The sequence below is a fragment of the Haliotis rubra genome, unplaced genomic scaffold (genome assembly GCF_003918875.1).
Source record: "Haliotis rubra isolate DU_JTF1 unplaced genomic scaffold, ASM391887v1 Scf475, whole genome shotgun sequence".
Lineage (NCBI taxonomy): Eukaryota > Metazoa > Mollusca > Gastropoda > Lepetellida > Haliotidae > Haliotis > Haliotis rubra.
In genome coordinates, this window is record NW_025767163.1 from 7478 (window position 1) to 33046 (window position 25569).

Below are 25569 nucleotides of genomic sequence, written 5' to 3' on the forward strand. Positions count from 1 at the left end.
AAATTATATACTCCTCTGACGGCAGTTATCGATGAAGTGTTCGTACGTGTTCCGCGATACACTGAATTTCAGCTTCGTCACACATATGCTCTATTTGTTGTATTTCCTTAAAGCATTTACTTTCTAAACCTGTAGTGACGTTAAATATTAACTCACTCACTCACTCACTCACTCTAAACAAGTAGGTCCTTCGTCGACAGCTTTTTATAATATACATCTATTCCATTTCAATGTCACATATGTTCTTGTCACGATATGGCTGAAATATTGCCGATGTGACGTTAAATAACAACTCACTCACTCTAAACCTGTAGACATAGGTACACAGGCCCCACAGCCACACCTAAATATACAACATAGCTGTCTGAATAATACTTTCCGTACCATGATTTTTTATCGACGTTAATTACAGTTGGAAGTAATCTAATAGAAGTCAGTATTACTCACAATCTCACATTTTTACACCACTACTTCAATGATGTAAACAACATTTATTTCTCCCGACATCTAAATGAATTAATTCTATACACTGTCAAATTAGAAAACTTACCAATCTGTGTTCACTAGTTTCAATGTTGACATCAGAATGGTCGTCTTCACTTGACAGTTCCTCCTTTTGTCGCTGCTGTCATGATTATTTTGAATAACCACGGGCTCATATTGGTATGGACGAATATATGTAAGGCCAATGAGCGAAAATTCAGTCACACCCACTCATGATAGACTGCTATTACGTATAGATCAAAGGATGTAAATAAGAGAAGGTATCCGTAACAACATGTAACCCAACATTGTACAATGGCGAAAAAGCTCAAAAGCCATAATTAATGAAATATATGCTGCCAAAATTATTTTGGTCCATTTGGCTCAAAATCGGACCGATGAATTGAAATATAACTCGAAAACTACTAAACATATAATATTTGATGAAACCCTGATCATAATCACATCAGACCAACTCTGTGATTTTTTGCAGAATTTATGTCCTAAAAATAAACAAGTTGTTTACCAAACTATCATTAAAATTTTGACACCCTTCACTATTTGTTACGATGGAGGGGGCAAAGAGAGGAACAGCCAGGTGTGCGAGACAGGATGGAGACAGCACAGCACAAGTAAATGATTCAATAACTTTGTCGGCACGTGCTTCGCGTACACCTGGTTGTTCCTCTCTTTGCACCCTCCCTCGTAACAAATAGTGAAGTGTGTCAACATTTTAATGATAGTTTGGTAAACAACTTGTTTATTTTTAGGACATAAATTCTGCGATAGAATCACAGAGTTGGTCTGATGTTTTGATTATGATCAGTGTTTCATTGAGTATTATATGTTTAGTAGTTTCCGAGTTAGATTGAAATTCATCGGTCAGCTGATGAGCCAAACGGACTATAACAGAAGTAACCATATGGGTTTGATCATTGAAGCTGTGTAATGGGATATTATCCTCCTTTATCATTTTGATATCACATATATAATGAGTGAGTGAGTGAGTTATTATTTAACATCACATCGGCAATATTGCAGCCATATCGTGACGAGAACATATTTGATTTTGAAGTGGAATATATGTATATTATAAAAACCTGTCGACGAAGAACAGTAAAACAACTAGAATATCACAATTAGAATTAAAACTAGCATGGAAAGATTAAAACTAATAGCACTATTGGGACAATACAATATAAAAACAGGCTATAGATCGCCAACAACAGAAGGTAGATCACCATACATATATAATGAATATTCGATAAAAGGAAAAACATTCACGTCCTTTCACTACATCGAACAGTGCTGAACAATTTCTCAACTGACGCTATTGAGAGGTTTTCTATTGCCGAAAACCAGAACCTAAAAGACTGACGACATTGGGAACGGTCACAGTTCGTTTCACCATCCAGGAAACTTCTTACGACAGTACATAGACTAAGCTTGATAATCCAAAGCCAAATGAGAATATAAAGAAAATACCATCCAAAAGTCTGTCCAGTGAGAGATTACGGATCCATCTGAAAGCCTTCGTTCTCATATGCACTTTTGCGGTCTGATCTTTGAGATGCTCTTCTTTGTTCGATGAGTCAACAGGCATTACCTGAGTCAGCTTCAATCCTGCGTGTGCTTGGTTTGACTTTTCATGATCTTCATCTTCCTTGGTGTTCTTCTTTTGAGAGTACACATTCTGTACTACAATGGTGGCAATAATTCCGAGGAATCCTTGGACTTGAATCCCAACAAGGTAGAGGGATAGGTGTGAAATAGTGTCAGAAGTTGAGGGCATAATCTCGTGGACGAGACTAAGGAAGAGAGCATTCGACACAAAGACAGCCATAAGGTAGCCCACTTTTTCTCCAGAGCTTGCTGGAAGCAGGAACACGAAACTGTTGAGGAAGGAGACAAGGCACATCGGACAAATGAAGTTCAGGATGTAGAAGAATGGCTTTCTGGACAGATGGATGTTAAATATAGCAGCTTGGTACGGCAGGTCTTCATGAGGTGAAGAGTCCGAGGGAGTTATGTCGACAGTTTGCCACTCTCCATTGGTGTTAAGTTTTAAACCATATGAATTTGAATTCACAAATGGATGTAGAAATGTGGGATATCCAAAAGCCGTTGAAAATATCAGGTCACATGTCTGGTTGTCAAATGGATATCGAGATAGGTCGGTTTTGCAAATTGTGGAGACCATCATTATGTTCTGCCAGTAGAGAGATCCATTCATGAACAGCGTCATTGGCATCATTGTCGATAAAGGACCATCGCCGGCAGCAGCATTAACCAAGAACACGTTAGGACGCCAAACTTTATGTGGCGCGACTTCTATTTCTAAAACGTTTGGGTAGTCCGAGGCATTCCAAGCAAGTGATGAGTCCTTCCAACTCATCATCACAAACACTCTGAATTTAAGGACTTGGGTAGCATCAACTAGATCCTGAACCTGTAGAGGGCCAATCGTGACATCAACGTTGATGACATTTGTGTTTGGGTCGATGGGTGGAATTTCTGGGTTGAAGCGGGTTTCAAGATACGATCTCAGTTGTTTGACACTCTCTCTCGAGTCAGCCACACTGTCAACACAGACTGGTGATAACCATGCAACCACAACACACAACTCCAGAAAGTTCATCTTCATCATCATCAGTGGTCAGATAGCCGATGGTATATTGGCACACCGTATTTATATACCTACTCAATTTGTAAACTGAGGGTGATAAGTGGTGTGTTTAGTACAATCGTCACTAGTGACACTGCAATGCATTACAATCTCCATTTTCATTACGATATATCGTTGTTTGATTATTTATACAACATCAACGTAAGTGCCTCCTAAAATAACATAAAACTTTCTCAACATCAACGGCACGTGATGAGCTTAAATGTACGTTGTAGGGGCTACAATCTCAATAATGTTAAAAATAACGCACACAGGATGGTCATGAGGGAATTTAATGCTTAGCGTATCACTATGATATTTTCATAGTGATACGCTAAGCATTAAATTGAGTAAAAGCTACTTTGACATCTCTTTATTTTGTCTAAATACGTCCCGGATTGATCGAAAGGTACTTTGCAGCTGTATGCTGCACTCAGTGCTCAGTAATTGTTTTTCTGCTTCTCGATCACGTCAATTAGTCTACAACAGGTCATAAAAGCAGGTAAAATGTATGTCTGTTTGGGGAACTTCCATAATGACTTTAGCGTGTTTCTTTGAAAACACGCATTAAAAATATTACAGACAAACTGCATAATTGCAAATACATAATACATTGGCGTATTAAGTAAATTTCATTATAACATTTCTTCCAAACGTCTTCGCGGTTATAGGATGTGACAGAGAGCAAACTATTCACTTATCACGAGTCTCGAATGACCTCTTTTGATTTTTATGTATTGTTCCATTAGATTTCGAATTGTAATTTTGTAAACAGTTTAAATACTTTCTACCTTAGCAATCAATATGTAAGACATGCATAATTCTAACCTTATGCTACATGAGGATTTGGTGTCAAATGAAATGTAAGGAATATGTAACATAACCATGAGCTATATGTGACTTGTTAGGTAGATATACGCTTACCACAATCAACATAGCACAGGTTAGTAATACCTAATCGACCCTTGATCAACGAGTGAGTGAGTGAATTTAGTTTTATGCCGCACTCAGCAATCTTCCAACTATATAGCGACGTCTGTAAATAATCGAGTCTGGACCAGACAATTCAGTGATCAACAGCACGAGTATCGATCTGTGCAATTGGAACCGATGACTTGTGTCAACCAAGTCAGCGAGACTGACCACCCGATCCCGTTAGTCGCCTCTTACGACAAGCATGGGTTACTGAAGGCTCATTTCAACCCGGACCTTCACGGGTCCCTTGATCAACGAATAGCACGCTATTGGTACAGGATAAATCAGTAAGTTGCCATATGTAATCTACCCAAATAAGTGCATTTATCAGGGAATAGTTATGATGAAAGGTGTATGAAACTCGTGCGTAGTGATTTTAAAGAATCTAAATCCTCCCTTAATTAATATGCTGAAATATTCTCTAATTATTTGTTTTGAAATTATGTTTGGTATATAGACTTGTGAAGGGAAAACCGGCTTCCTAAGGTAATAAATTAATATTTAATCCGGATGTGACGTCAAACAAACAAGCAGAGCGTTTTAAATGGCAGCCTACATACCGGCTCCTAGCTTTCGCGCAAGTTGGCGCGCGCAAAGGGAGCCGGGAACCAGCTTATCACAAATATCGTAAACCAAACCTCAGGCGATCATAATACATCAAGAAGACAAAGTCAGCAAGGTTCCCCGTAATGGTAAGATACTCTTCATGAATATGTGTAGTAGCGTTAGGATGGGGTTACTTCTCTCTGTCAAGAACCACAAAGCCATTGGGGTGTGAGGCAATGGATGTTTATTACAATGGATGCAATAAAGAAAGATACGAGCCTGAAACAATTAATTCATGTACACTCTAACATGGACTGCTCCGCAAAACATATTATTTATGTTATTATATGCCCAGGGTGTCACGAAGAATACATTGGACAAACGGAGTGCTTGAGGGACAAAATGCGCGTCCATAAACAACAGATTAAGGACCCCAAAACAAGGTGCATCGCCTTCACACATCGACAAATGCGCAGCAGGAAAGGAAATCAAATTTAAAATATTCCCTTTCTATAAAATGAATACTGCTGACGCCATGCAGCGTAAAGCTAAAGAAAACTCTTTCATTAAAGAATTGTGTCCATCGTTAAACAGGTAAGGCAATGTGTCTGAATTATACTTGTTTTCATTGTGCTACTAGTACTGTCAATTTAAGCCGCCAATGTGACGTCATGGCAACGCCGCGTCACAACATTTGTAAACAGTTGCATTGTGACGTCATGACATAATCCGTTTAACTGTAATCACTTCTCCCTGAAGATAAAAGTGAAACATGTTGGAGAAGATCCGTGTCGTGTGATTATTTCAGAAACTTCTTCTTCTTCTATATATATATATAGAAACACACACATACACACACAACTAATCATGAATACTGTTGCCAACACATTACTATACCAACTTCACAGATATATACATCAAGTAGTTGTGACTATGTCAAATGTAACATTGTTCCTCACGTTGATATGACGAACATATATATGGAAACTATTCATATACTTGTATGCTTGTATCAACAACGGACTGCCTGAGTGCTTCCACGATTTGATGTACTTCAGTAATGTTGATACTGGAAACAGAGTGGTACTGTTGATTTATGTCATTAGGTTCTTGTATCCCACAAACTTTAAGGAGAGTATTGACAGGTTTTAAAGTTATGCTCCCGGAAAGGAGCACTATCAGTCAAAGTAATTGCCATGGAAATGAAAAAATATTTTATTCAGAGATCTAAAACTATCAAAATAGCACCACTTTACCACCAGACCCATCTATGTGCAAGAAACACAACGGTTTTAAAGTTCTACACCGGAAAAGAGCGCAAACACCAATTTCAGTCGAAGTCAAACCTGTTGCCATGGAAACGAACAAATATTTATTCAGAAATCCAAAACTGCCAAAAGGCACCAGTTCACAGCCAGACCTATTTATGTGTAAAGTTTGGTGACGTAATATTGAAAGGACGGACGGAGTCCAAAATAATACGGGGATAACTATATGTATAATATGTGTCGATAACACTAGTGGAATGAAACGACATTTTACATTAGTTTTGATCTATCACGAAAGAGACGATCCTTCTGAATAAGAGTGAGTGAGTTAATATTTTTAGTCACACAAGGCCTGTGTTCCTACCCCTGAAGAATCCGGGTCGTAAGAGGGGACTAGCTGGATCGGGTGGTCAGACACGCTGACTTGGTTGATACATGTCATTGTATCCCAACTGTGTAGATCGGTGCTCATGCTGTTGATCACTGGATTGTCTGGTCCAGACTCGACTATTTACAGACCGCCGCCATATTGCTGGAATATTGCTGAGTGCGGCGTTAGACAACAAACCAACCATGTGATGTTGCACAAAATTTAATAAAAACATGACATGATTTTTTTTCAGCAATCGTTAATGATTTTGAACTCGGAAATTTGAATAAATAATATATGATTAAAGTTTTTGCCTAGGGTTGTTAACCCAGAAGGCAGTGGCTCATGGGCCGGAAGGGTAAGAATTAATATTTTCGTCTTTCCGCTGGAGTATATCATCTGAGTATCTTTGGTGATGCAATTTGGAAACCAACTTGTTTTTAGCAACTCCGTGGTGGATGAGCAGTTCGGTTGATGAAATATATACGGAACTTACGGAACACCCCATGGACACCATGTAGGTTGAACCCATTCGTAGTAACTTAGGGCATACAAAGTGAGTGAGTTAAGATTTGTAGTCACACCGGCAATATTTCAGCCATTTTGTGACTAAAACAAGTTATTAATTTGTAAGAAATAAGTTTCATTATAAAATCTGTCGGCAAAGAACAGTACAGCAACTGGAATATCACGCATAGAATTAGAAATAGCCGATATATAACAATAAAATTAGAACACTTTTTAGGACAATACAATATAAAACTAGGCTATTGATCACCAACAACTGTTAAAGCGTTCCCTCGTCCTCGGGTCCGATTCACCACATGGGTACACATGGGTACATCGTGAAGCCCATTTCTGGTCTCCTCTGCAGTGATATTGCTGGAACATTGCTAAACGTGGCGTAAAACCAAACTCACCCACTCACTAGAAAACCATGGGGACTTACAATACTTTTGCTACCTGCATGGACCCTAGCTGGATTTACATCTCCCTTCAGCTGTTGGCAATCGTACTGAGGTTCAGCCATTACTCAAAATACGAAATATACGATTAAAAACGTGGTAGGCTTAAATTTACTTTTGAAGGTTTCGGGACTTTATACTTTAACTTTCAGGATGCAGCCACTAAAAATCTCAGTTTCTAATGTAAACCACCAATAATAAAAAAATACATCTATCTACATATTAATATATCAATCATAATTTTTCAATTAAGTCCATTTCTTTTTGAAATCAATAATAAAATGGCATTTGACATTATTATCTGAAGAAGAAAAAATACAATTTCCTTTTCCTTCCATCTATGTTCAGGAGTGAGAAAAGAAATATGGTTTTACGCCGATTTTAGAAGTACCCAACAAATATCACTGAAAGGTTAATATTATCAACAGATTAATGACCTTATCAACAGATACGACGTCATACATTATATCAAACAGCACTCCCACTACGAGAATATCAGGTAAACGTATCGTCTGTATGCAGTCAATTTAATATAAACTGAGTGAGTAGGTTAAAATTTAAAGTCACATCGGCAATATTTCAGCCATATCGTGACTAAAACTAGTTCTAAATTCATAATACATACATATAATATATAACTCTATGTCAACGAAGGACGGCAAAATTACTAGATTAGCACAAATGAGTTAAAACTAGCTAGCATATATCTTTAAAAGTAAAAAACTATTATTGGACAATACAACGTAACAATGGGCTATAGATCATCGGCACCTGAAGGCTTAATATAAACTGATACTAACATGCTAATATATATTTTGCTTCAGTCGACTTCCACAGCAATTTAATTACCTCATACTAATGCATTTTTAAAAATTTGGGGAACAATTATTATCCGGATATCCGTCAAATACACCATTGATGTTGCAATTTTAAACCAATATATTCAATGAATCAACTAATTTCCTATCTTGTTCGCAGAGAATACCCATTGTTCATTTTGTCACATTTATAAGATGAACTGGAATGCAAATTCCAACAATAAACGAGTACTTCAAACGTGAGGACATTTAGAATCTATGACATTAAAATAATGTCATGTTTACACGAATATGGAAACAATGTCAACAGTACAATGAAAATTAAACAATTACCACAGCATCAGAATGAAAGTGATAACACTCAATATATTGCAATAAGAAATGGCTGTAGAAAGCGATGTTGTAAAGCCTTATTTGTATATTTCTGTCAATCAGGAACACATCTTCCAGAGGCAAGAGTTAACTTACTAAAATCTGCATCCAGGGGAAAGAAGTGGGTACTCCCTATTTTCATATCTGATTTCACATGCACATTACCTTCCATAATAACATTGTTAATGGTAAAAGCATAGTTTAAATGTACATTTTGTGTTTCTAGCTTTGAGGGGTTTCGATTTGACTAAAATTTTAGTTACGAAACCACTCCTCCGTTCATTTGATTCTCGTGACGCCCCTTATAATATTCCACGCATTAGGAAGGGGTTTCGTGGCAAACTCATTGTACTAGCAGTATGTATTATTAGTTATGCCCCCAAACTGTCGCTCCTATTGACCAGTCATATTCCACCTCCACCACCACACACACACGCACGCACACACACACACACACACACACACACACAAAACTTTGGATTCCAAAAGGAACCTGTATATTGTGCTCGACTTCAAGGACAGTATGTGATTACCCAGGCTGAAAGGGCATGACCGGTCAATTTTGTTCCCACCCTTAAACACTAAGATACAACGTTTGCTTGCACTATATGTCAGCTTACATTTGCAAGCATATTGATGAATAGTTTCCAAGGACATACGTAGGCCACTACCTGTTGGGCTTATGAGTGTCGTGTCATCCGCGAGTAGGACTACTGGATAGTGGCCTTGTCTGAATGATCAAGGCGACATATAAGCTCATTCATATACTCATATACACAAGGAACATCCATGCGGATAAGACACGCCCTTGTCCCACGCCTTGTCATATTTTGAACGTCCGATGCGTAGATTTGGGATTACACTTTGTACAACCCGTAAATATCCTGGTTAGAAGTGGTCTTCAGCAACCCATACTGTCGTAAGAGGGATCGGGTGGTCAGGTTGACACAAGTCATCGTATCCCAATTGCGTAGGTCGATGCTCATGCTGTTGGTCACAGAATTGTCTGGTCCAGACTCGATTATTTACAGACCGCCGTCACATACTAGTAGCTGAGTGCGGCGTTAAACAACAAAGCAAGCAACCAATCAATAAAGTACAAATTCTAGTAACCCACTCAGCCACCGAGAAAGTCATATAACAGATAAAACATTTGTTGCAGCGATATGTTTGATATTTTGACAAGAAAAAAAGAAATATGGATTGTTTGCGCAAGACTCCAATATCTACGTATACCACCGTCATATAGCTGGGAAATTGCTGAACAACAAGCAAACACATCCAGAAATGGATCATGTTGCTCTTTCATAGCACAATCTCTAATCCAGGACGAGAATCAGAAAGCATATAACTGACAAAATAATAGAACAAATAAAGAAAATACCATCCAGAAGTCTGTCAAGTGGTACACCATGCTTCCTCATCATGCACTGCCCATTTGAAGGTTGACTGTCTCCATGTTTGGGAAGGGATGCTGGTGTGCTAGATCCTGCGTTGTCAGCTGAACCAAGAGGCACGACTTGGTTTAAACGTGAATTGGCACCTTTCTCCAAAGCGTTCTGATGTTTGTGGTAAATGTTCTGTACCAAGATGGTGGCAGCAATAGCGAGGAAGCCTTGTATTTGGATACCGGTGAGGTAGAGAGAGAGTTTCGGAACAGAATCAGAGGTTGATGGCATGGTATCATGGATGAGGCTGAGGAAGAGAGCATTCGACACAAAGACAGACATAAGGTAGCCCATCTTTTCTCCAGAGCTAGCCGGTAGCAGGAACACGAAGCTGTTGAGGAAGGAGAGAAGGCACATTGGGAAAATGAGATTAAAAATGTGAAACAGATATTTTCGGGATAGGTGGATGTAAAAGACCGCAGCCTGGACAGATTCCTCAGTGTTACGGTTAATAATCGACGTTGTTATAGCAACAGCTTCCCACTCTCCGTTAGCTTCTATATTCAGATTGTAAGTATCTGAACTGACGGATGGATGGAGAATGACAGGATATCCTATTCCTTGTGCGAATTTTAATTCACACGTCTGGTTATCGAAGGGATAACCAGAGAGATCAGTCTTACATGTTGTAGACATCGTCATTACGTTCTGCCAAAGCAGAAACCCATCTTGGTTAACTGTTATAGGCATAGTTGTCGATAGTGGACCATTACCAACTGCTGCATTTAACAGCATCACTTTAGGAGACCAGATTTTATGTGGAGCGATTTCTATGTTTGAAACGTTGGGGTAGTCCGAGGCATTCCAAGCAAGTGAGGTGTCCTTCCAAGTCATGATCACAAACGTTCTGAATTTAAGTATTTGGGTGGCATCAACTAGGTCATGAACTTGCACTGGCCCGATGGTCATATCCACGTCAATGACATTAGTGAATTGATCGTTGGGAGGCACGTCGGGATTTAAACGGGAGTCAAGATCAGATCTCAGTCGTTTTAGACTCTCCTTGGTGTCAGTCAATACGTTGTTAATACAGGTTGATAAGAACATCACAAAACATTTCCTGAAATACATCCTCTTCAACATAAGCTGTCCCATTTGGTAATACTCATCAAAGGCAAGAATGCTTTGGCACCTGATATTTATACCTTCAGTTCCAATGGTGCATGACGTAACATCTATCTGTTGAAATATCAACACCATACCTCTTGGGTAATAATGACAACATTAACCAAACACCGTTGTTATGGTGGTATTAGTCTTGTCAACAAGAACATATATTGATGCAGTCCTAGGTTTCTAAGACGAATTGACGGGAGGATGCACGTCTATTGACTATTCTCATAGATTTACCTTTAGATCATCAGAATATGCTCATTAAAACAGCTTAAGTAGTGCCAAGTAGTGTCTAATCAACACAGCAGATACATACACAATAAATTGTGAAGTCAGCCCATAAGTGAAATGTAATTATTTATTTGGTACACCCATGATCCTTAAGTATTGGTTAATTGCCTATGCCCAACTGAATCGACAGCCATCTATTCTATGTGCAGTCATTAGTGGGCGTCAGTCCAATACTACAGTCTTTATTTGGTTGGAAGAAGAGCTGTGTCAATGTTTATGATTTTCGGATTTTGAAGGAATATATCCACAAGTGAAACTTTAATTAGTGTAATGAGCCAGTGGTGTAAACAACTGCCAGTGGAATGTACATATCACGACTGAGATTTATATTTGGTATATAAAACTGCATGTGTCATTACAGCAGGGACAGGCGGAATTGTCAGAAGCAATTAGTGGTGTATAATTGAATTTTCAGTGCCTGAAAATAAAATGCAGAAAAAAATTAAAATGACGAATGTGCCCATGTGGGGAATCGAATCCGGGTTTTCGGCGTAACGAGCGATGTCTGTCTGTCTGTCAGTTCTCTGTCTGTCTGTCTGTGAGGTGAGGTGAAATTGGGTTCAACGTCGCTCATATGACCACGTGCATGCGTGTGTATGTGTCATATGACCACGTGCATGTGTATGTGTATGTGTATGTGTATGTGTATGTGTATGTGCGGCAGCTTGTACTAGCCCAGACTTATGCTGGTTTTACAGTGCTAGCCCACTGAGATACCATGCCGCAGTTAAGCATGAATACCCCACTTAGACACAGTATACTGACTCCGAGCCGACCAGTCCTTGCTGTACCCATTAATGCCGAGCGCCAGGCAGGGACCAACAAGTACCACTTTGTGTGTGTGCGTGTGTGTAGGTGAGGTCAGGTGAGGTGAAATTGGGTTTAACGTTGAGAATATTTCGCTCATATGACGACCTGCATGCGTGTGTATGTGTATGTGCGGCTGCTTGTACTAGCCCAGGCTTAAGCTGGTTTTATAGTGCTAGCCCACTGAGATACCAAGCCGCAGTGAAGCATGAATACCCCACTCAGACACATTATACTGACTCCGAGCCGACCAGTCCTTGTTGTACCCATTAATGCCGAGCGCCAGGCAGGGACCAACAAGTACCATATTTTAACGTCTTTTGGTATGACGCGGTCGGGCGGACGCTCTAACCACTGCACCACGGAGGCGGTTCCCATGCAGTAGGCATCAAATGTGATGGACTAATGCGCAACTGAGATAATGAGACTAGAGAACACACGCGTCGAATCGTTGTAACAGCTGTGTTATTTTAATCTGGCAAAAATTGTTGAGGTCGCTTGAAGTTGAAGACTTATGTATGGAATGTGAGTTTGGAATTGAACGGTAACATTCCTGCCATACATCCCATTTTAATTTGAATCTTTAAGCATTGATGATAACTTGAAACAGAACCACACTATCTGATCTATCTAAATTAGTATGTCTCACACTCACACCGTGATGGTATAGTAGCCCCAATACCTAAACCTGGATTAATCAAACAGATCCTTAAACGTTATTGACCGATTTCCCTAACGAGCTACGTTTGCAATAAAAACAGATGTACCATTGATCCTTTTTGCTTTGAATCGTTTGTAAAATTTACATAATACGCACACAACCTGCACATGTTTTAATCAATAAAGGCAAACGACGCTACATGGACATTTCCAAAGATTTCATGACTTTGGATTGGCCGTTTGGCGCAATTAACATACACACGCTACGCGTTCGGCTTCAAATGAAATTTAGAGACTATCAATTCGGTCTAACATTCATCTAATTTCCAAACACAGTACGTTTATCTCCTAATTATAACCAAGGTCAAAGTCGACGCCATAAATATATATTTTAATAGTAAACATACGTCTACTTTAAGTTGTTTTAATCCAAACCAATATGGTTATAGGTATCACCTTGTGCGTTCTCATTTTCTGTTGTGCTAACAGCATCGTATTGTCCACCCTCCGAACACATGTTAGGCCTACTAATGTGACTGTACGAGTCAGTTCTTATGGCTTTCTTTACGTGCAAATTTAACGTTAGGTCATAATGTCCCTTCTCTGTGCCTATGCGGTTGTAGATACCAGCGTGACTAGAACCATCTCGTGAAGAGACCTGCTTGCCGTGGACGTTGTACTGATCCTCCTCAGACTCCTGTACGTCCAGGAGATGACTGTGTTCATCTTGCTGCTCTACACTGGAAGGCGTAGCGCTGTACCCTCCAGTAGCTCCACGACACCAGTCTCCTCTGTGCAGCACAGACTCTGTCGTGTCATAGTCTCCTGTGTACTTCGTGTGTTTCCCAGGTCCGGAAATGTGACTGTAGGGCTTTATACAGGTCCTCTTACTCTTCTGTTTTGTTGTTCCTGACAGGACGTTATAAACTTCTGGTGACACAGATGATGTGAGCCTTTGTTCATGTTGATCTATGACACAATATTCTGAGCTTTCAGGCGTACTGTGAATATCCACACCGTTTGGCGTTCTTCCTGAGTGGAATTGCACTTGCTGATCCCCCTCTTTACGCTTGAAACACATGACTTTCTGTCTGAAATATATACCCGAGATATTAATGTAATAGTATTTATATATATTATTCATATACTGAGGGAAACAAATAAGGGAACACATGAAAGCACAAGTATGCCTTAATTTTCTTTTAGGTTTCTTCACAAGCGTTGTATCGCAATGTGTGTGAGAATCTGAGAATAAATAGAGCGGCACTGCGATGATGTGGTGTTCCCTTATTTGTTTCATTCAGTATATGATACAAAATGAGTGAGTTAATATTTAACGTCACATCGGCAATATTGCAGCCATATCGTGACGAAAACAAGCCATACAATAAAAAGTAGAAACATTTTGAGGATTAAAACCTGTCGACGATGGACAGTAAAAAGACTAGAGAATCACAGTTATAAATATAAAACTAGCGCAAAGTCAAAATATTCCATTTAAGAAGACAATACAATATAAAATACGGGCTATAGATCGCCAACAACTGAAGTAAGATCATCATACTAAGGCCCATGGGGACTTACATTACTTTTGCTACCTGCATGGACCCTAGCTGGATTTACACCATCCCTTCAGCCATTGGCGTTGATGCTGAGATTGATACAAAATGAGCGAGTAAATACATATTCATATGTATTGTTTAATTGTTATGATTACTGTAGCGTAATACAGTGAGTGAGTGAGTGAATGAGTGTGAGTGAGTGAGTGAGAGAGCACGGCAAACAAACATAGGTAGGGTATGATCCTAGGTTTATCATGCCAAAGTAACACATTTCACAGTGACTCGCGGCTCTTAGACGACTTTGGTGTCAGTACCTCCTAACTGAATACAGACGGAAGAATGTCGGTATCTCTAATAGTGAGTATATTTTACACCGCTTTTGGCAGTATTCCCAGTATTATGGGTGCGCCATAAATGGGATTTCACGTGGGAATCGAACCCTGGCCATGGCGTGACGAGTGAAAGCTATTTAAAAGTTAGATACCTCATCAACTCCCCTCATATTTATTAACGTAACAGGATGTTATGTCTGCAAACATGTAATACTTCATGTACATGCTTAGTTTGACCATTTTGCATATTTGTGAACAGCATGATATTTGACAATATGATCAAGGAAACACTGTACTTGTGTACTATGAGGCTACCTACTGTACTGTACTGTACTGTACTGTACTGTACTACTGAGGTAAAGTCTGTAAACATGTAATATTTCATGTACATGCTTAGTTTGACCATTTTGCATATTTGTGAACAGCATGATGTTAGAGTGAGCGACAAAGGAAACACTGTACTTGTGTACAATGAAGCTATTTGTACCGTACTGTGTACTACTGAGGTAAAATCTGTAAACATGTAACACTTCATATACAGTCTTAGTTTTGACCGTTTTACATATTTGTGAACAGCAGGATATTTGACAATATGATCAAGGAAACACTGTACTTGCATACTATGAAGCTACCTGTACTGTACTGTACTACTGAGGTAAAGTCTGTTTACTGTACTACTGAGGTAAAGTCTGTGTACTGTACTACTGAGGTAAAGTCTGTAAACATAACTCTGGGAATAAAAACATGAAAAAAGAAAAAAAAGCATGTTATGTTTGACACTATGTTGACACTGCAAGTTTCTCTGTTTTAATGTCGTCTCTTGTCAACATCACAGGAATGTTTTGAAGTGAAAATCCACAAATACTGTGTTCGCAGCTTCATACAGTTCATACAGTTCATACAGCTACAGATAGAGAGGAATACAAGAGGATATAGAGGAACTACAACAAGAGGAACTACAACAAGAGGAAGTACAACAAAAGTGAATCCTCAATATCATGTCAGTGTACGTATCCTTAGTTAGGGGGATAACGATGTAACACATAGCATGGTGATATACACTTAGTTACAACACCATTGTCAGGGGGATAACGGTGTAACACATAGCATGGTGATATACACTTAGTTACAACACCACTGTCAGGGGGATAACGATGTAACACATAGCATGGTGATATACACCTAGTTACAACACCACTGTCAGGGGGATAACGATGTAACACATAGCATGGTGATATACACTTAGTTACAACACCACATTGTCAGGGGGATAACGATGTAACACATAGCATGGTGATATACACTTAGTTACAACACCACTGTCAGGGGGATAACGATAACACATAGCATGGTGATACACTTAGTTACAACATCACTGTCAGGGGATAACGATGTAACACATAGCATGGTGATATACACTTAGTTACAACACCATTGTCAGGGGGATAACGATGTAACACATAGCATGGTGATATACACTTAGTTACAACACCACTGTCAGGGGGATAACGATGTAACACATAGCATGGTGATATACACTTAGTTACAACACCATTGTCAGGGGGATAACGATGTAACACATAGCATGGTGATATACACTTAGTTACAACACCAGTGTCAGGGGGATAACGATGTAACACATAGCATGGTGATATACACTTAGTTACAACACCATTGTCAGGGGGATAACGATGTAACACATTGCATGGTGATATACACTTGTTTGATATATATTGTTTAAGCAGCCCATGATTGTCGCAAGAGGCGACTAACGGGGATCGGGTGGTCAGGCTCGCTGACTTGGTTGACACATGTCATCGTATCCCAATTGCGTAGTTCGATGCTCATGCTGTTGATCACTGGACTGTCTGGTCCAGACTTGATTATTTACAGACCGCCGCCATATAGCTGAAATATTGCTGAGGGCGGCAATCAATCAATCAATCAGTGTTTAATATCCAAATATCTCACCTTTTCATGAGGATTGGAACGCAGATGGCAGTCACAATTAACGCACACCCAATACCTATACCAATGTACATTCCTACAAAGAGAGTGAGTGAGTTAAAATACATGTGTTCATGATAATATGTCAGTGGGAGTAATATGTGAACTTATCAGTTATATGGAAGGAGGAATATACAGAAACTACGTATATAAAGAACATGCTTATGTCGAACTGACGGATATATCGAACTGTAGTTTTGTCCCAGTCACTCACTGTGTTCGTTATAACCGGAGCTTACTATGCATTTACCTTTATTTTACATCAGTGAAGCAAACGTGAGAACACACATAATCCTGAAGGATGAGTAAGTGAGTTTAGTTTTACGCCGCTTTTAGCAATATTCCAGCAATATAACGGCGGGGGACACCAGAAATGGGCTTCACACATTGTACCCATGTTGGGAATCGAACTCGGGTCTTCGGCGTGACGAGCGAACGCTTTAACCATTAGGCTACCCCACCGCCCCCCTGAAGGATGAAACCGCCTGATGGTATTGAATGGTGGTATTGAAACTGCCATATTCTTTCCTAAGTCACAATCTCCACATCTAGGTTATGTGATAAAGCAACAGTTACTGCTCCTATCTGAACTGATATAGTCATATTGCATGCTTTATTTCAGTCACCGAAGTTTACTTCAAACTTCATACTGGTAAGAGAGAACCGATTTAGAAAATACGCACCAGTCCAACTGATACCCGTGATTCCGATGTTTTCCGTCAAACCTTAAATAGAAAATAGACCATACATTATTCGTGATGTGAAACCGCTATTTATCACATTTTAAAAAATTATCCATAGAATTCAAAATAAAGGCACAAGCACGAGGGATGGCGACCAGAATTACTACCCTCATTCAATTTCTTACATTAAGCTTTCCATTTGTGAATCGAAGCAGATGTTTTTTTGTTTGCGTTTTGAGTTTATAAATGCGTGAGTGAGTATGGTATTACGCCGCTTTTAGCAATATTGCAGCAATATTGCAGCAATATCGCGGCGGGGGACACCAGAAATGGGCTTCACACATTGTACCCAGGATCTTCAGCGTGACGAGCGAACGCTTTAACCACAAGGTTACCCAACCGCCCCGGTTTTTAAAGAAGCTAAGCTAACTGCTAGGTTTGGTCAACAGAACTCTTACCAACACTGCAAATGAATCCTTGGGGTGTCTGGCACGATATCCACTCGTATCTCATGGTATTAGATAACCCGTCTTTTATAACCGCAAGACATGTTGGCAGGTCGCTGGAGGATTCAGTTTCATCTGTATGTGTGTCACTGACTACATCTTTCCCTGAAGGAAGACACAAAGCAAACATAGACTAAATAACTCAGGACCTGATTTCTTGAAACAAACTTATCTTTTTACTCAAATTTCAAAATGAGTTTGACAATTTGAAACAGCTGAATTTCCAACTCAATTGAATTTCTAAAATAAAAAAATCCAAAACAACTCAAGTAACCTATCTACTAAACGTAAATTGTCTACTATGTTTGAGTTAAATGTTGATTTCAGTTAATTCTGGGAAATGCATTTGTCTGCGTTGTTTTTCAAATTTGAGTAAAAAACGTTAACTTAAGTCAAAACCCAGACTAAAGTTTGTTTCGAGAATTGACAATATTTCATCCTTTAACACAAACATTATGGTAAGGTATAAATACAGACACGTTTCGAGTGTGAGTGAGTTAAGATTTATCGTCACATGGGCAATATTTCAGCCATATCGTGACGAGAACATTTTATAATTATAGTAAAGATCAATAAAGTTAGAAATTAAAAAACCTGTTGGCGAAGAACAGTAAAACTACCAGTGTATCACAGATATCCATGTAAAACTAGCAATTAAATCTAAAATATTGGAACTATAAATGACAATACAATATAAAAACAGGCTATAGATTGCCAATGCAACGACTGAAGGTAGATCACCATACTAGGGACCATGGGGACTTACAGTACATTTGCTTCCTGCATGGGCCCTAGCTGGATTTACACCATCCCCTCAGCCGTAAGCAACATAGACAAATCTAGCCATAGACAAATCTAGCCATAGTTTTCAATTTACTTTGAATGTTTGTGGACTTACGTATCCTCTCAGGAGGACAATAATGTTACAGTACTTTAACAGACACGTTGCGAATGAAGACTTGCCATTTAGCCATCTCATCGACGTTTCCATGTACAAACCAATCCAATAGTTCAATGGTTTTGATAACAGTCGTGCAAGGTTTGCACATGTCCTTGTTGTTAATGTGAGCAGATTGCAGCTACCATTCGACTGTGACCAAGGTAGACTTCTGTTTGAAAGGGTGACATTAGTAAGACACGTGTTGCTGAATGATCCATCTAAAACAAAGAATATAAAATATTAATCAAAAGCAATCTGAACTACATCAAGAAACACGCGTATTAGCGATTGTAATAAAAATATGTGGAAATACATAAAGGTGTTGTTTTGTTCACTTACTTGTAAATGTGCATAGAAATGTGTTTGAGTCTGAACATGATGTTGTCGTCATGTAAATTTCTCCTGCATAGTTTTTATAAACGTAGGCACATTTCCCGGTCGTTTTAGGGATGAACGGTGTTTCTCCTGAAAGAACAGCAATATAGCCAGGTCCAATATAAGATTAAAACATTTATGCATTTAGACATCTAAAATGTCGAGGCAAGGAAATATGGGTCATCACGCGAGAGTGTTTTGGGATGGTTAATATCCTGCATTAGGAATAAACATTCTATTAAGCGAGCCTTGGCGAGATTAACACATAGTGTTTATTCCTAATGCAAGATATTAACCATTCCAAAACACACGAGTGTGATATCTTATCTATCATACAATGTCATTCTTACTATATAATTGAAAAAATACAATTTCAAGCGCCACATGAAACTAAACTTCGTGGAATGTGCAAAGCTATCTATGACGTCACAAAAATGTGCGTGGTAATACGTTACGTCACAAGCTCGGTGACACAATATTTTACTGATCGCTCAATTGACTGCGTTAGGTCATCTAGTTAACAGAGAAGTTTTTATGTTAAAGCACGTATTGATGTCAACAATTCTTAGCTTACGTTTGAAAAATAACAATAGACTCGTGTGGAACTTCAGAAACCGTCAATTAACCTTTTGAACAACAAATACACTTTGTTGTTCGCGTGACATGTATTGGGAAACTATACACGTAGTGCAACTTTACGTGGCTACTGGGATCCTTTCACACTTCTTTTTTCAAAACAAAAACACATATATTCTTTGATCTTGGTCCGAGTTTATTTCGACTGCCATCATTTTACACATCATCTCATTACGTCATCATTTCCTGCACTTACAGAAACTATTTCTAAACAAAAATGAGACTAATTATTATTGTGACACTGGTTGTCTGCTGACTGATGTAGACATAACAAAATATAATGATGTTAGATTACATTAAAAATAGAATAATGAGGGTCTATTTTTACATAAAGCAGAAAGTCTTTCCAACAGAAATATTACTTAACCTGCTAATCAAACGTATTCATATTATGTTTACTGTAAGGCTCGTAAAATATTCACAAAGTGACTAAATATATAATCTCATTATGTAACACATGCATGTTCTGCTCGCTAACACTTACAGTCGGTCGGGGAACTGGTGTTGGTATCTTCGTAAGCCTATGAATTTCTATCTTCGCTTCGTAATCCACTCCATCTATCATTACCAGATATGATTTTTCTTGGATCAAAGCACTGACCGTACCGTAACCACGGCCGTCAATCAGGACACGATCACCGATAGATGGGCGTGACGCCATGTTTGTTTACACTGTGGAAGTAGTCCTTTGCATATGACCTCTCTATTTTGCACCGATATCCGTATATGACCCTGGCTTTATCCTGCCGAGACCGCCACCCATTGTATGATAAATGAAATTCCGAGTGAAATTAGGAAATAGGAGAATCACTTGTTCTGAAGTCTTTGTGTAGGTTTTGCAAATGTGACTCAATGTTACTTGGCTAAAGTATCACATTATGTGCTCATTCCTACAATTCGCGTCCGTATGTTTGAAATTCCTAGCTGCTGCCAGCTTATGTTATTACACCCGTGACGGCCTGGATGGATCTTCAGCAACCCATGCTTGTCTTAAGAGGGGAATAATGGGTCAGGGATAAGGCGGTCAGGCTTGCTTCATGTTATTGTATCCCAGTTTCGTAGATAGATGCTCATGATGTCAATCACTGGATTGTCGGGTTTAGTGTCGACAGCCGTCATATAGCTTGAGTGAGTGAGTGAGTTAATATTTAACGTCACATCGGCAATATCGCAGCCATATCGTGACGAAAACATCATATAGCTTGAATATTGATGAGTGCGGCGTTAAACAACAAACTAACAAAACATGAAATGATCTTATTACATACCCAGGTGATAAACTGACATTCCATCCACCTTGCCACACCGTTCATCCAAGTTACCAGCACACGGGGCTTCGGTACCAAGTATCTTCCATTTATCCTCGGGGACTTTTTTAAAACAATAGCACGTGTTTCCCTAGCAACAAAGAAATAAAATAATGTAAGTCTAGTACATCCAGAATACAATATTGCCATTATAAACACCACTAACTGAATGCTAACCTGAGATATAGATAAGATAAGAGTTAAAATTTAAAGTCATTTTGGCAATATTTCAGCCATATCGTGACTAAAACAGTAAATACTTGATAATTCAATTTGATAAAATCTGTCGCCTATTATATCACAGCTTGAGTTTTAAAACTAGCATGTAACCTAAAATTACATACTATTCAGACATTAGAACATAAATATGGGCTATAGATCGCCCCCAACTGAAGGTAGATCACCATACTAGGGACCATGGGGACTTACAGTACTTTTGCTAGCTGCATGAATCCTAACTGGATTTACTGCATCCTTCAGCAATTGGCGATTGTCGGCAAAATTCGCCAGGATTTTAAATTACAAAAATGCTACGTTTTGATAATCTGGTAAGTTTATATTTACTTATTTTTTTAGTATCTACTTAGTATATTGTCTTGCACTTCCGCGCGTATGTTCGTCTCTTTATTGTCATACTATCACAAATTAAAATGCATACATACACTGAGGCCAATCACGGGGTAGCCCTCCTTACAGTGCAGGTTGCACCGGAACGCCGAGATGTCAACAAAGGTCCCATTCCTTGTCGGTGCAGCTGGTAGCTTCCGGTAGCCAGCGTACTGATATAGGGCTGTGTTGTCAGCTGGTGCAAGTATGTGTAGTTCAGATTAGTTCAGACATGTGACGAGTTGTAGTACAAGGGTATCATATTGCCTCATTAGTCTAGTGAGTGAGTGAGTTAAGATTTTAAGTCACATTATTTCAGACATATCGTGACTGAATCAAGTTATAGATTTATAATAATTAAAGCTAAATTGTTTAACCATGTCAACGATGGACAGTAAAACAACTAGTTTATCACAGATATAAATTTTAAATTAGTAATTAAATATAACACAGTTTAACTGTAGATGAAAAGGCAATAGTAAAACAGGCTATAGATTGCTACAACTGAAGGTAGATAGATCACCATACTAGGGACTTTCAGTACATTTGCTTCCTGCATGGACCCTAGCTGGATTTACACCATCCCTTCAGCTGTTAGTAATATTTGACAAGCTAGCCATAAATTAAAATGACATAAAACTACGATTTAAACTAGTAGAAGATTTAAATTTACTTTGAAAGTTTTTTTCAACTGCCGGCTAAATTTTCGTACAATCGCCAGCAGCTGAAGGGATGGTGTAAATCCAGCTAGGGTCCATGCAGGTAGCAAAAGTAATGTAAGTCCCCATGGTTCTTAGTATGGTGATCTACCTTCAGTTGTTGGCGATCTATATCCCGTCTTTTATACTGTATTGTCTTCTTTAATTGGAATGTTTTAGCTTTGCTCGCTAGTTTTATATTCATAGCTGTGATTCTCTAGTATTTTTACTGTCCATCGTCGACAGATTTTAATCTTCAAAGTGTTTTCACTTTTTATTGTATAAATTGTTTTCGTCACAATATGGCTGAGATGTTGCCGATGTGACGTTAAATATTAACTCACTCACTCACTTTGAAGGTTTGGGGATTTATGTACCCTCTCAGGAAGAAACTCCTCATTAGTCTAAGACAAGAGAGTTAATACACATATATAACGCTTGTGAAGACTGCTACTTGCTGACTTTAAATGACACCATTATTAGATATGTTTAATATCAAGTGCAGGAAAAACCCTCTCTTAGTTTATAAATGGGATTTTCCTGTATAAGGTTGATGAACAATACTGTTGTAAATGTATGATCATCAGATTTATTTGACGATATATATAGGAAACATACTTGTCCATTTCCATGTGCCATACGTGATTGCTCCGATCCAGTAATAGGTTGAAAGATTTAGGCTGTCAGCTGCGTCAGGAATGAGTCCTGATTGAAATAAATCCGCTTGAAATTCGTCACGACATCTTCTCCGAGATTCCCACCAAGTTGTTTTATCGTTGACGACTCTGATTGCCTCATGCGTTTGTGCTAAGTATAAGAAACCAAACAATTTCAAATATACTCTTAAAAAGTAGGGGAACTTCATTTTTAATTTACGATTGAAAAAGTGGGAGATATATCGGAGTCAATCGATGTTGATATGGTAATAATGAATGTTTTGAGAGTACATCAGCACTTGCAATTCCTTATGACCATGGCCATATATAGTTGTTTGTACAGTAATAGTGAGTGACAGATGATTGGTGCATGTCGTAAAATTTGCATGGTGTACGATTTACATTAAACCCCCCCCACCCGCCGCGCCCCCACCCCCAACAACAACAACCCAGAAAAACAAAAAACAGAACAGAATAAAAAAAAAAAACCCCAAAACCCCAAAAACAACAAACAACAAAAACAAAACACAAAAAAAGGAAAAAAACCGGCCAGAAACAAACAGTAACAACAGTGTGATGCAAAATGATAATTGTCTACAGTATTTTATCGATCGTTTTGAAATCCGTCAAAGTCAGGAATGACACCCCATGCACATGTATGTTGCTACTGCATTGTGCACGTGCATCCCATGCGTTGGTTTTAGGGGTGGTGATAAAGAGTAATTTGGTGCCTTCCTAAGTTTGTAAATTCAGGTTCCCCTACTATTTTTGAAGAGTATATCATATTGAATCTCTGCTGAAAAAGACACCAAAAAACTATATCATGAATATTATGGATTACTATCAAACAGTGGTTATACCAGGTGTTCGCCAAAAGATGGCCGTATCCCGCACCTTCGGTTGTCCGTCAATAATCAGTTTTTAAATAATCGAGCTGCATATGTATTCGTGTTAATTAAAGAAACCGTGAAAGGCAGACAAAATCATGAAACATCATAAACATATAAGTAATCACTCAGCAAGTATTTAAAAGTGGTTCTATGCTCCACATTGTGGTGCGCTTTTTAAATATAGCCCTTGGCGTTTTAATCTGTAAATATAGCCCTTGACGTTTTAATCTGTAAATATAGCCCTTGACGTTTCAATCTGTAAATATAGCCCTTGACGTTTTAATCTGTAAATATAGCCCTTGACGTTTTAATCTGTAAATATAGCCCTTGACGTTTTAATCTGTAAATATAGCCCTTGACGTTTTAATCTGTAAATATAGCCCTTGACGTTTTAATCTGTAAATATAGCCCTTGACGTTTTAATCTGTAAATATAGCCCTTGACGTTTTAATCTGTAAATATAGCCCTTGACGTTTTAATCTGTAAATATAGCCCTTGACGTTTTAATCTGTAAATATAGCCCTTGACGTTTTAATCTGTAAATATAGCCCTTGACGTTTTAATCTGTAAATATAGCCCTTGACGTTTTAATCTGTAAATATAGCCCTTGACGTTTTAATCTGTAAATATAGCCCTTGACGTTTTAATCTGTAAATATAGCCCTTGACGTTTTAATCTGTAAATATAGCCCTTGACGTTTTAATCTGTAAATATAGCCCTTGACGTTTTAATCTGTAAATATAGCCCTTGACGTTTTCAATCTGTAAATATAGCCCTTGACGTTTTAATCTGTAAATATAGCCCTTGACGTTTTAATCTGTATGTAAAGGAGAAATAGTATTTGTGTGGAGCAATTATTTACTGTCAGATAAAGCCCAATCATACATGTGAGTCAGCGTTCGGAATTTGACTGTAAGATTCATCCACTTCCCCGACATTTCCCCTCTACTGTACAGTGTAATAATACCCTTCGTCCGCTGGCAAGTGGTTATAAACCCCAGCGGTAGACCTATTTCATATGGACCTTTATCAGTTTCTTGTATAAACCATAGATACTGACTTACGAGGAATTATCGCTTACTGTACGAATGATTCACGTCTTATAAAGTGAGCCATGAGACGACACAGTAGTATTTCAAAGACAACAAATGAAAATTGACGGGCCTGTCAGTTTCCTGAACATAGTGCCCCTTTAAGTGTTGAAGTACCATAAACGTCAACTTACCTATCTGTTCGCTGTCTACGTGAATCAGCTGCACGCAATGAACAACAAGCCATGTCACTAGCCTCATACTTCCAGCTCTGTCTGGCCTTCCATCTTCACTGCTCACCACCTTAACCCTAACCAGGAAGTGGAAACAGGACACGGACAGGGTTGGAGTAACTCACTGTTACAGTAGTTGGAGTATAGTTGAAGTGCTTAGGACAAAGGTCTGGTCACATATATCATCCTCGTAGGGTGTCACTTCGTGGAATGTATATCATGTACAATGGTTGGATGCATACAAAAATCAATGTCGACTCCTCCCGAACACTGACCACGAAAGGAGAGACATATGCAGAAATGATTATAATAAATGCAGAATGATT

General features: G+C 38.7%; 3 protein-coding genes across 3 annotated transcripts; all 3 read right to left on the reverse strand.

Annotated features, from left to right (window-relative positions):
* Positions 1-2089: 2089 nt before the first annotated feature.
* Positions 2090-10267, reverse strand: LOC124290826 (acetylcholine receptor subunit beta-type lev-1-like; the record flags this gene model as incomplete). Its single annotated transcript, XM_046727655.1, has 2 exons — positions 9847-10267; positions 2090-3075 (listed from the first exon to the last, which is right to left on the reverse strand). Coding segments are annotated over exons 1-2 (1407 nt in total), but the record flags the coding sequence as incomplete, so codon positions are not given.
* Positions 10268-12564: 2297 nt separating this feature from the next.
* On the reverse strand, positions 12565-17970 carry LOC124290809. Its single transcript, XM_046727636.1, has 4 exons — positions 17824-17970; positions 17366-17407; positions 16647-16719; positions 12565-13872 (listed from the first exon to the last, which is right to left on the reverse strand). Exons 1-4 carry the CDS (start codon positions 17876-17878, stop codon positions 13206-13208), a joined length of 837 nt encoding a protein of 278 aa, XP_046583592.1. The 5' UTR covers positions 17879-17970; the 3' UTR covers positions 12565-13205.
* On the reverse strand, positions 17958-25305 carry LOC124290800. The gene is made up of 7 exons (XM_046727625.1): positions 25205-25305; positions 23052-23240; positions 21792-21931; positions 21091-21220; positions 19151-19276; positions 18804-19029; positions 17958-17976 (listed from the first exon to the last, which is right to left on the reverse strand). The coding sequence occupies exons 1-7, from the start codon at positions 25269-25271 to the stop codon at positions 17958-17960; spliced, it is 897 nt and encodes a 298-aa protein (XP_046583581.1). The 5' UTR covers positions 25272-25305.
* Between the last annotated feature and the right edge of the window lie 264 nt (positions 25306-25569).

Coding starts and splice junctions, on each gene's coding strand:
- LOC124290809 (XM_046727636.1), bottom strand. CDS start 17,878: ATGAGATACGAGTGGATATCGTGCCAGACACCCCAAGGATTCATTTGC. Junction 17,408..17,823: donor AGGATTCATTTGCAGTGTTG/GTAAGAGTTCTG, acceptor TTTCTATTTAAG/GTTTGACGGAAAACATCGGA. Junction 13,873..16,646: donor GTTCCAATCCTCATGAAAAG/GTGAGATATTTG, acceptor TATATATTTCAG/ACAGAAAGTCATGTGTTTCA.
- LOC124290800 (XM_046727625.1), bottom strand. CDS start 25,271: ATGAGGCTAGTGACATGGCTTGTTGTTCATTGCGTGCAGCTGATTCAC. Junction 21,221..21,791: donor ACCCCGTGATTGGCCTCAGT/GTATGTATGCAT, acceptor CTTTGTTGCTAG/GGAAACACGTGCTATTGTTT. Junction 19,277..21,090: donor AATGTCAGTTTATCACCTGG/GTATGTAATAAG, acceptor CTGTTCTTTCAG/GAGAAACACCGTTCATCCCT.